General features: G+C 34.0%; 1 protein-coding gene across 3 annotated transcripts in view; it reads left to right on the top strand.

Annotated features, from left to right (window-relative positions):
- Nucleotides 1–12,754, top strand: part of KLHL8 (kelch like family member 8) — an 84,283-nt gene that overhangs the window by 20,732 nt on the left and 50,797 nt on the right. For 2 of the 3 annotated variants that reach the window (XM_058295820.2, XM_071215622.1), the window contains exon 2: nt 8,397–8,749. The exons of the other annotated variant lie outside the window; for it this stretch is intronic. In XM_058295820.2, the coding sequence (XP_058151803.1) occupies nt 8,543–8,749 (207 nt within the window). In that variant the 5' untranslated portion in view covers nt 8,397–8,542. The remainder of the gene's footprint in view (nt 1–8,396; nt 8,750–12,754) is intronic. 3 annotated transcript variants of the gene reach the window in all.

Below are 12,754 nucleotides of genomic sequence, written 5' to 3' on the forward strand. Positions count from 1 at the left end.
AAACATTTAAGTCATGGTAAATAAATGGAAGTCATGGTGTATTTTGACTTAGTAGAAACTATTGACATTATCATCCAGTTAAGGCAGCAGATTCTCTGCATAATATATTTTCTTTCAGACTATTTGATGTAATATTTAAAATCGCTTACATTTTGCTTTTGTAAATGAGAGGAAATAATCAGAATAACCTAGTTTTTTTCTGACTTAAAAGTAAAAGAAGAAATTTTAAGAAAAAATTCACATTTGAAATAAAATGATTGAAAAATTTTGATGTGTCTGTTAAAATATGTATCTGATTATGATTAAAAGACTATATCCTGAATGTAATCTTAGTTTAGCTAAAATAATTTAAGTATACATTGATTTGCATAGTAGAAAAATAACCTCTAGTGCCTGTAATTAATCTATACATTCATTGCAAAAATATCTGTGTGTATTATGGATTGATGTGTATTGTGCTCAACATTGGATCTGTATGTAGCGGTTTATATAGTGTTACAATGAAGACCAACCGTGAGTAGACAGTTATTACAAGTATTATAAATTTGACCAGAAGTTATGTATGGTGTACTTTATGATAAGTTCAATGAAAAAGATATTATCAGATCGTTGTGGGAGAACAGAGGAAGTATACCCAACTTCAGTGAGGGATAAAGGAGATTTTCAGGGATGGCTTTCTTAAGTAGTTGAATCTTAAATTATAAGTGAGTCAACTGAAAAGAAGGAGGCGGTAGTGAAAGGCATTTTGAAAAGATAGGTTGTCCTGAGCAGAGGCAGAGAAGTAAAATAGCAGAATTACAGTCAGGTTTTGCTTTTTATAGCATGAGGTAGGATTTACCATACTTTTTCACAAAAATACTTGTGTTAATTTTGATAAGTGCACATACATGATCAACCAGCTTTCTAATATAGCTCTAAACGTAATCAGATACTGCTATAAAATGTAGTATTTTGTATTATCTAAACTCTTCATCTAACTGAAGTTCGTTTTAAGAAGAATGCACATAATAACACTTGCTGCCTGTAATTGGTCTGTGCAGCTACTGTATTATAGCATTGAGTTTTTCAGAGGTTCTTTCAAAATGCCATTGGGAGTCTCTATTTCGTCTTAGTACTCTTCTGGTTAATGTGTTGTATAAATGAGTCACTCTCTGCCTGCAAAAGTGCTTAGCTATGAGTATAATCCAATACATATAATATAATATGGTATAGTACAATATTCTGCATACTATTATTATGCATTGATATTATACCCTAAAATGTGATATAGTCAATAAGTGCAAGAAAGTTAGAGAAAAAGAGACATTATTAAAGTAGACTGGCTTAGCATAGTAGTATCTTTCTATTTTTGCTGTCAGTCCTGTTTTCTGTAATTCACTGTAAATTGTGTTTACATGTAAAAACACATCACTTTTGTTATATATTTTCTCCAGTGAAGAAGTAAAATCTGTCTGCCTCTGTTTGAAGTACTTTTGCTTCAGTACTTCCTCTTTTGTTAATATGACTTCACTGGCACTTAAGGGAGTTAAAAAATTGCTTCAACTTCTTATATGCTTCAGAGTCATGACATGCCAGGGTATAAAAGAAATAAACTTCTATGGACCATCTCTCTTTTTTCTGGTGTTTTTAGTCTCTTAATATATTTGGAGGAGAGAGAATACCATATTTTTTTTTCTCCCTGAAAGTCTGAAACTTAGTTATATCTTTAAAGAATTCTAAATTGGAATTTAGACTGAGCTATACTTTCCATTGATACTAATATACAGTCTTTATAAGTACCAAAGTTTGCTAAACTCCATAGCAGAGTAAACTGTCTGAAAGTAGATATTCTTTACGTACTCCTGTCTTTCTGTTCTATTACATATAATAGAATTTTTAAATTCTGAGAAGATTGCATTCTTTGAATACACCATTTTAAGAGCATTTGGTATAGAAAGTTTTTGAATTGTTATCTTTTGAAAATTACAAAAATGACTACTTATTATGCCCTTTTTATAGAAGCAGTCCTCTGACAAAGGAAATAATTTTGTTGCAACTATAATAAGTAAAACTTCTCACTGGACAGAAACTAGAATAGTTTGTTATAGGAAATATGTATGTATTTAAACTGAGTAAAGATTAAAAATAAAGTACTAGTGATGCCTGTCATAATACTCTTGATACTTATGGCACAAAATATGGTATGAAAATTCTAGGTGAAAGAAGGTGCACAAGACTAATTAGTAATGAATACTTGATCCAGTTTTTTTTTAATTAAAAATGAAACAAAACCCAATGCAGCCCACAAAAATCACGGTAATTCATTCGTTCACAAACCACGTTCTCTGCTAATTATGGGCAAGATACATAGATGTTTTTAAAATAGTTTTCTCAAAGAGCTTACACTATATTAAGCAGATAACTCTAAAACACGAATAGAATGAAGAAAATGAGTCAGAAGTACAGAGTACTATGGGAGTTCAAAGGATGGAGAGATCACATCCCATTGGGAGAATTAGAAAATGGTTCTTGAAACAAACATCACTTTTTTTTTAAACAAATCAATTTTATTGATACATTTTAATAAAGCCCACAATTATCCAAAGTACAATCAATGATATTTGGTATAATCACATAGTTGTGTGTTCATCACTTTTAATCATTAAACAAACAGCTGGGCCTTGACAGCATTCCCTCACAGAATAGCTTGAATAATTGTGTATATATATATATATATGAGGAAAACTGAATAGTCATGTCTGTGATGTTCTAGAGAAAGAATGAACTTAATTAGACCCGGATTGAAACCCTAGCTATGTAACTTTGGGCAAGTCAGTGATGGTTAGGCCCTCTGAATGTAAGTTATAATTAAAGGAGAGTGTATGTAAAATTTCTAGCACAGTATGTGGCCCATACTTGTTTAATAAACAAGCTTGTTTCCCTCCCTCTACCCTGCCTTATGTCAAAACTTAAGGAGAGACTGGTAGGTAGCCTGGAATGAGAGCATGGATGACCTTCAGTGGCACCATACACTAAACAAACAGTAAGCAATTTGGAAGTGGCAATTAAAACTAGAGACATCTGGCAGTATTGCCCTTGATGTTTAAGGATGGGGTGAAGGGAGTGTGGTGAATGGTTAACAGGGACTATTATAATCCAGATAAGATATGATGTGGGTCTGAACTAGAGTAGTCTTGATAAGAACAGAAAGAAAAGTATGAATTAGAGAGAAATATTCTCAAGTAGAATCCGGGGAAATTAAAACTGATAGTTGTGACAGTTGAGAGGATTCAAAGTGGCCATGGTTTTGAACTAGGGTAATGGAAAAAATGGTATTGCTACTTGGAGGAGTAGGAGAATCAGAAAGCATAACTGATTCTAGAGGGGAGAATTTAGGAAACTTGTTTTTTCACGTATTTTTTTCTGTAATTCAATTTCATTTGCAAAATACTCTTAACAGCATAGACCACGTACCATTTTGCGTTCTGATCAGCAGTGTATGAGTGTTTCAGTTGCTCCATATCTGATATCCCTTTATTTTGTTGCTCAAGGCATGTACCACTCTATCTTGACTACTGTAGCTTTATTCAGTTTTAGAATCATGTATAGTGATTTCTAAAACCTTACTGTTTCAAAATTGTTCTATGTATTTTATTTCCTTGGCCTTTCATTATACATTTTAGATTTAGCTTGACTTGATCTTCAAATAATCTTGTTGCAATTTTTATTGGAATTGCTTTAAACCTCGAGGTCATTTTGTAGAGAATCAACATGTTTACCATGTTGGCTTTTTGGGTCTATGGACCTGTTATATATCTTCATTTATTTAGTTTTTAAATTTCTTTCATCAGTGTTTTGTGACTTTTACCATATAGCTCCTGTGCATATTTTGTTAGATTTATACCTACTAAGCACATTATTTTTCTTGAGCCATTGTTGTAATTGGTATTGCTTTTTAAATTTCCATTTCCAATTGTACATTGCTAATATATAGAAATTTGATTCTTATTTGTTAACTTCTAGGTATTGATTTTTTAATATATAGACAACAGTGTCTGTGAATAGAGGAAGTTTTCTTCAAAAATGTGTGTGTCTTTTATTTCTTTTTCTTGCCTCACTATACTACAGAGTCTTTCAGTATGATGTGGAATAAGAATGATGAGAGTGGATATCCTTGCCATGTTTCTGATATTGGTGAGAGAGCACTCAATCTTGTACCATTGAGTATGATGCTAGCTGTAGGTTTTTTGTTGATGCTCTTTATAAGGTTGAAGAAGTTCCCTTTATTCCAAGTGAGAATTTTTCTCTTAAATGGAATTTGAGTTTTGTTAAATGCCTTTTCTGCATCAATAAATAGATATTTCATTTAAGTGGTATCCTACAATATTTGTCTTCTTGTACCTGGCTTATTTCACTTGGCACAGTGTTTTCAAGTTTAATCCATGCTATAGCATGTATCAGAGCTTCATTCCATTTTATGGTTTAATATTATTCTATTGTATGGATATACCACATTTTGTTTATCCATTCATCTGTTAATGAACTCGGGTTGTTTCCACCTTTTGGCTATTGTGAATAGTGCTTCAGTGACCATTGGTGTATAAATATTTGAGTACCTACTTACAGTTATTTTGAGTGTGCATCTAGATGTGGGATTTCTGGGTCATATGGTAATTCTATGTTTAACTTTTTGAGAAAACACCAAACTGTTTTCCATAGTGACTGCATCATTTTACATTTCTGCCAGTAATATGCAAGGGTTCCAAAATCTCTGCATCCTTGCCAACACATGTTATTTTCTGGGGTTTTTTGTTTGTTTGTTTGTTTTTAATAATAGTCATCTAGTTGATGTGAAGTGGTGTCTGATGGTGGTTTTGATTTCCATTTACTTAATGGCTAATGATGTTGAGCCTCTTTTCATGTGCTTGTTGACTATTTGTTTTTATCTTCTTTGGAGAAATTTCTGTTCAAGTCCTTTGCGCTTTTTTTAAAAAATTGAGTTGTCTTTTTCTTGGTGAGTTGTAGGAGTTCTTTATATATTCTGGTGTATCCCCTGCATTTTGATATGTTGCATTTTCATTTTGTTCAGTTCAAAATGTTTTCTAATTTCTCTTGATACATCCCATTTGCTCCATAGATTATCTAAAAGTATTTTACATTGTTTAATTTCCAAGTGTTTGGAGATTTTCCTGTTTGTTACTTATTTCGAGTTTAATTGCATTATGGTCAGAAGCAATATTTTATACAAAGTAATTTATTTTAAAATTTAAGGGTTGTTTATTGACCCATATATGGTCTCTCTTGGGGAATGTGCACTTGAAAAGAGTATGTGTTTGCTGTTGTTGGAAGGAGTGTTCTATAAATGTCAATTAGATACAGTTGGTTGATAGTCTACTGTACTTTTACATCATTGATGATTCTGTCAACTAGTTCTATTACTGAGAGAGGAATGTTGAAGTCTCTTAACTATAATTATGAGTTTATCTATTTCTCCTTTTTGTTCTATCAGTTTTTGCTTCCTGTAATTTAAAGCTCTTTTGTTAAATGCATATACATATAGGACTATTATCTTCTTGGTGAATTGACCTATTTGTTATTATATAATGTCCTTTTATCTTTGGTAATTTTCTTTGTTCTGAAGTCTGTGTGGTCTGATATTAATATAGCCACTTCAGTTCTCTTTTGGTTATTGTTAGCATGGTATATCTTTTTCCTCTTTTTACTTTTAACTTTTTGTGTCTTTATACTTAAAGTGGGTTTTTACTTGTAGGCAACTTACAATTGGGTCTTTTTAAAAAATTATTCCACTCTGACAGTCTCTGCCTTTCTTTTTTTTTGAGGTAGTTGTAGATTCCTTTGCTGTTGTAAGAAATAATAGAGAGCTCTTGTATATCCTTCACCCATTTCCCCCAATGGTAACATCTTGCATAACTATAGTATAATAATACCACAGTCAGGAAATTGATATTGATACAATTCATTGCCCTTACTTAGATTTCACCTGTTTCACATGTACTCATTTGTGTGTGTGTGTTTATTTAATTCTTGGCAATTTTGTCACACGTGTAGATTCATGTGATCAGCACAACATCCAAATACCATCACTAGATTCTCTCATACTACCCTTTTATAGCCACATCTGCTCCCCTCCCCTTATCTTTCCCCAGCCTCTGTCAACCACTAGTCTGTTCTCCATTTCTAAAATTTTGTCATTTCAAGAATGTTATACAAATGTAATCATACAGTATATAATCTTTTGAAATTACTTTTTTCCTTTCAGCATAATTTCTTTGAGCTGTCCAGGTTGTTGCATATGTCAATAGCCCATTCCTTTGGTTGCTGAGTAGTATTCCAGAGTTTTTGCCTAAAATTTTTATTGGGGTACTTACCAATTATCTTGTTATAAATAAATGATCTATAGATGGGTTTAAATCTCCCAACTTGCTTGGAGTCTACATCTTGCTCAGGGTGCTAAATTCCACTCAACAACTGTTTTTGTAAATAATGGTTTATTGGAACACAGTTGCACCCACAACTATGTCTTGCAGTGACTGAAGTCACAAAAAGCAGTGACTGCTTTTGCCCGGCAGTGACAAAATTGAATAGTGATCAAGACTGTAAAACCCACAAGCCTAAATTATTTGTTATCTGGCTCTTTACAGAAAAAGTTATTTGGCCCCTGAATTTGCTTTCTTTTCTATTTCTGCCTTCTGTTTTGATTTTGCAGCAGGAATGTGAGCTTAAAAAAGATGTTAGAGTAGTTGGTCCCTAAACCATAGATGTTTTGCTCAAATAAAAATTGGGACCTGGCAAAAGGTGTCTATAGTAGTTACCTATTGCTGTGTAACATATTACCACAAATTTAGGTTTTAAAACAACACACATTTATTATTTCAGTTTCTGGTGGTCAGGAGTCTGGGCACAGCTTAGTGGGGTCTTCTGCTCTCAAGGTCTTGCAGTCCGTAATCAGGTTGTTGGCCAGGCTATAATCTCATATGGAGTCTCGACTAGGGAAGAATCTTATCCAGACTATGGCAAAATTTATTTACTTGCAGCTATGACTGAGGACCCTAGGTTTTTACTGTGTGTCAGGTAGAATCCTCTCTTAAGTCTTAGGGATTGGTCACAGTTCCCTGCCATGTAGTCCTCTCAATGGCAGTTTTCCTCTTCAGGGTCAGCAGGGGAGCCTCTCACTCCAGTCTGCTTACACAAACTCTAATGCAGTATTTCAGAATCAAGGGAGTGACATTTCATAACCTTTATTATAGTCTTTTGGTTAGAAGCAAGTCACAGGTTCTTGTCACACTCAAGTGGAAGGGATTATATGAAGGCATGACTCATTGGGGGTCACTTCAGTGTGTGTTTCCCTCAGTATCTTTAAAAATACATTAATAATTATAATCTGTAATTGTACATTCACCATTTCGGTTCTTATCAAAAGCTGGGACCTGTTGATAAGGTTGACAAGAAAGAACTCAGTATTTAAATGCAACTAATGTTCTAGGTAAGCTATTTATCATTTCCTAAAGCTGTATAATAAGCAAACTATTCCACTCTAATAATTCCCAACATGTTTTATAGTTCCATAGGCATGTGTAAACCCACTGTTGCATTTGATATAATTCTCAGGATAGTCCATAGAGATAGATAGAGATCCTGTTTATACATGAAGAAACTGAGGCTTAGCAAAGCCTTAAAAAAAAAAAAAAACCACACAGCCAGTAAGTGATGGAATCAGGTGTTTTAACAGCTGTCAAACTAGAATTATAGCACAGAACTATTGGTGGTGTGGATAGTCACCAGATATACTTTGCTTATGAAGTAAGTTTGACATTGTATGTGAATGCTAATCCTATGTGAAAATAAAATGAGATCTTTTATAACAATACAGCAATATTTATCTCTAATCCTCAAAAATATTCCTGTAAGATAAATGTTGTCTCCATTTTGTAGAAGATTGGGGTTTACTGAGGTTTAAGGAGGTTGTCATTTGCCCAGGATCATACAATTGGTAAGTGGAAGACCCATGATCTAACTTCAAATCTAGGATAAGCTTAATTTAATCAAAATAACCTTCTATTTTTGCCTTGCATCACTGGAAAAAGTCTCTAAACTTAAATTTTGAGTTCATAACCTTTCTCTCTGTCTAGGTGCATTCTACATTTGAAAAGTCATGTGCTGTTGAATTGCTGTCAAATTATTTTAAAAGTGTTCCTTCGTGGATATAAAATAATTAGCAGAGGTGAATTGTGTGATATTTAGCATAATCACTGCAAGGTTACTTGATTCTTTTCCTTTTATTTCAGTGATGGTTGATGTGGTAGTTTTACCTACATAGTACTAGTAAACTATAATTACAAATGTTTTTTTCTTTTAGTTTGTTTTTATGTGTTTTTGTGGTTTCATTTTTATCTCAGCGAACTGGACAATACCAATTGAATGGATTTTGAAAAGTGCCTGAAATTTGGTGGGTTGCATCTACCGTCTGGCTTCTCTCCACCATTAAAAAAAAAAAAACTGGGATGTTTGTGAAGAGAGCTGTATTAAAAGAAGAGTATTGCAAATGGCTTCAGAATCTCTGAGTGCAAAACAAGCCAGGAATCACTTGACAAAGGGGAAAAGGCACCAGCAAATAAAGAATAGATCTTCAATTAGTGAAGGTGATGGAGAAGACTTTTTTATCTTTGAAGCACATGAAGCTTGGAAAGATTTTCATGGTTCTCTCCTTCGATTTTATGAAAACAGAGAACTCTGTGATGTCACACTAAAGGTGAGACTGCTTTTGTTCTTACTTTCTCAACCTCGTCAGTGTATTATGCGAAAATAAGAGTTTCTAAAACCATAGTAGGGACATTTTTGGTGCTATGCTTACTAGTTATAGTTAGAATTATTTTAGTCTGGACCTTTTTTTTTAGTGAAGGTGAAGGGACATAAAGGGACAGTAAATGAGGAGAGAATAGTATAAGAGAAAAGTATTGTTGTACTAATAAAATGTTAATATTCATTATTTCTTAGGTCATTTAACCCCTGGGAATTCTGGACCCCTAGAACAATAAACAGTCCTTTTTAGTGAAATTAATAAATTAGAGTTGAAACTGCCAAAAGAAAACAAAGAAGACCTAAATAAATGGAAGATATTCTGTGTTCATGGATTGGAAAATTAAATATCATTAAGATGCCATTCCTACCTAAAGCAATTTTTAGATTCAACCCAATCCCAATCAAAATTCCAACAACTTCCTTAGCAGAAATAGAAAACCAATTATCAAGTTTTTATGCAAAGGAAAGGAGCCCTGAATAGCCAAAGCCATTCTGAAAAAGAAGAATGAAGTTGGAGAACTCACACTTCCTGATTTTAAGGCTTATTACAAAGCCAAAAAAATTAAAACAGCATGATACTGGCACAAGGACAGACTTATAGACCAGTGGAATTGAGTTGAGAGCTCAGAAATCAGCTCTCACATTTATGACTAACTGATATATATATATTTTTAATTAAAAAAATATTTTTTTAGGTCCGTAGGGCTGGGGAATGAACCTGATACTTCATAAGTGGGAAGCTGGCACTTAGCCACTGAGCCACATTGGCTTACCTGAGTTCATTTTTTCATCTCTTTTGTTTGTTGTTTGTTTGTTTTTTTAGGAGGCACAGGAAACTGGACCCAGGACCTCCCATGTGGGAGGTGGGAGCTCAACCACTTGAGCCACAACTGCTCTCAATGGCCAACTGATTTTTGACAAGGGGGAAAAGACCACTCAATTGGGAAAGAATAGTACTTTCAACCAATAGTGTTGGGAAAACTGAATCTTTATTTGCAAAAAAAGGATGACCTTCACCTCATAACTTATATAAAAATCAATTCAAAATGGCTCAAACACCTAAATATAAGACCAAAACTGTCAATCCCCTAGAAGAAAACATAAGGAAGCATCTTCAGGACCTTTTGTTAGGCAATGGTTTCTTAGACTTACACCCAAAGAACAAGGAACAAAAGAAGAAAATAGATAAAAACGGGACCTTGTCAAAATTAAAGATTTTTGTGCCTCAAAAGACTTTATCATGAAAGTAAAATGACAACCTATACAATGGGAAAAATATGCAGAAACCCCATATCTGATAAAGGTTTAATATCCAGAATATATATAAAGAAATCCTTCAACATAACAACAAAAAAGACAAACCATGTAATTTAAAAAATGGCCCAAAGAGAATAACAGATATTTCTCCAAAGAAGATACACAAATGGCCAGAAAACACACGAAAAGGTGTTTAACCGTCAGGGAAATACAGATCAACACCAGAATGAGATACCATTTCACACCCATTAGAATGACTGCTATTAAAAAAAAAAAAAGTGTTGTAGAGGATGCAGAAAAATAGGAACACTGCGGGTGGCAATGTAAAATGGTGCAGCTGCTGTGAAAGACAGTTTGGCAGTTCCTCAGAAAGCTAAGAAGAGGACTATCATATGACCCAACAATCCCATTACTAGGTATTTACCCCCCAAAATTGAAAGTAGGGGCTCTAACAGGTTTTTACACACTGATGCTCCTAGCGGCATTATTCACAATTGCCAAAAGATGGAAGCAATTCGTGTCCATTATCCAATGAAAGGATAAATAAAATGTGGCATATACATGCAATAGAATATTCTTCAGCTGTAAAAAGGAATGAAGTCCTGGTACATGCGACAACATGGATGAACTTTTGAAGACATCATGTTAAGTGAAAGACTCCACACTCAAAAGGAAAAATATTGTATGATCTCACTGATTGGAAATAATTAGAATAAGTAAACTTACAGAATCAGAATATAGAATACAGGGTATCAGGGGATGGGGTGAGGATAGGGAATGGGAAGTTAAGGCTTAAAATGTTCAGAGCTCCTATTTGGAACGATGGAAGTATTTTGGTAATGGATGGTGTGATTTTAGCACAACCTTGTGAACCCATTTAACAACACTGAAATGTATATCTGAAGGTAATTAAAAGGGGAAATGTTAGATTGTATACATGGTGTGGCAGTTTGATTTTATTTATGAATTCCCAAAAAGAAAAGATTATGTTTGTAAACTGGTCTTTTCCTCTGGGTGTGATACCCTTTGAATGCCTTAGATTTAGCTGACATGTCTTGATTAAATTACCTGTTAAGAGTAAGGCTTTGATTCAACCACATTAGTAGGGTGTGACTCAGGGTTGAGTCCTTGCCTCCTTGGTGGGCTGATGTAAATGGGCACTCACACAAGAAGACACACAGAAGAGGAGATAGCTCTGTCATGCTTGATCCTGGGGCCCTGGTAAGAGATGAGCCATTTGCCTGATAGTTTGCAGCTGAAGAGAATAGTGCAGCTGAGCAGCTGATAAAGCCTGGAAAGAAATGAGCCCTGTGCCAGCCTACAGCTGAGGTTGGAAGAAGATGGAACCAAGGAACCTAAAGAGGAAGAAGGAAAGTGAGACCAGGCAGAGATTGCCTGCCATCTTGCTTCAACACATGGCAACAGACTTTGGTGAGAAAGCAACTTGAGTTGGACTCTTTAGGGCCTTGTAACTGTAAGCTTTTTACCCCCAAATAAATACCCTTTAAAAAAACAACAGATTTCTGGTATTTTGCATCAGCACCCCTTTGGCTGACTAACACATGGTAAAAGAATAAATATTGTTAAAACTCCATGGAAATATACTACGTAAATAGTGAACCCTAAGTTAAACCAAGGACTATATTCAATAGTACAATTATTAAAATGTGCTATTATCTGAAAGAAAAAAATTACTGTTGAGCAGATATGCTTTTGATTTGTGAGTTTAAAAATCTTGACATATTTGCTCCTTCATACAAGCAAGAAGTCAGCAATTCTTGTTTGTTTACTCAACTGCACTAGTCTTTTTTTTTTTAATTGGAAAAATTGTAGGTTTTGCTTAAAAGACAGGGTCCCCATATACCACCCTTTTAATAACACTTTGCATTACTGTGGTACATTTGTACAAATAATGAAACCACATTTTTATAACTGTACTATGGTTTAACTTAGGGTTTGCTATGTTGTGCAGTTCCATCAATTTTTTAAAAAGTTTTTAATCTAGTAACATATATATAACCTAAAATTACCTTTTTAACCACATTCAAATATATAATTCAGTGCTGTTAATTATGTTCACAGTATTGTGAATTATATTCATAGTGTTGTGCTACCATCACCACTTATCCATTACCAAACTTTTCCATTATAACAATAGAAACTCTATACATTTTAAGCCTAAACTCCCTATTCCCTACCCCCATCCCATGTCCTGGTAAACTATATTCTATTATAGATTCTGACTCTATAAGTTTTCTTATTCTAATTATTTCATTTCAGTGAGATCATACAATATTTGTCCTTTAGTGTCTAATTTATTTCATTTAACATGATGTCAGCAGTACTGGTCTTGGCTGCAGTTTACCAGCCTCTTCCTCCTGCTCTTCCCTGGATGCTGTACAGTTTTCTACTAGACTCCAGAGTTTTAAAATGATGATTCAGATAGTTCCTGCCTATTTAATAGTTGTTCTGGGGGAGGGACTAATTCTTGGAGCTTCCTACTCTGCCATCTTCCCACAATTCCTACACTGTGTTCCTATTCTGGTAATTTAACCTCTACTTCATTTCTGTCATGGTAAATGAGATTATTTATCTATACCTGATAATGAAGTAGGGTTTATTTAGACTTGGAGTATTTATGTCTTTAGTGAACTTAAATCTCTGGTCTTACAGTATCATATTGTTTTGCTAAAAATTA

Source organism: Dasypus novemcinctus, chromosome 1, assembly GCF_030445035.2.
Source record: "Dasypus novemcinctus isolate mDasNov1 chromosome 1, mDasNov1.1.hap2, whole genome shotgun sequence".
Lineage (NCBI taxonomy): Eukaryota > Metazoa > Chordata > Mammalia > Cingulata > Dasypodidae > Dasypus > Dasypus novemcinctus.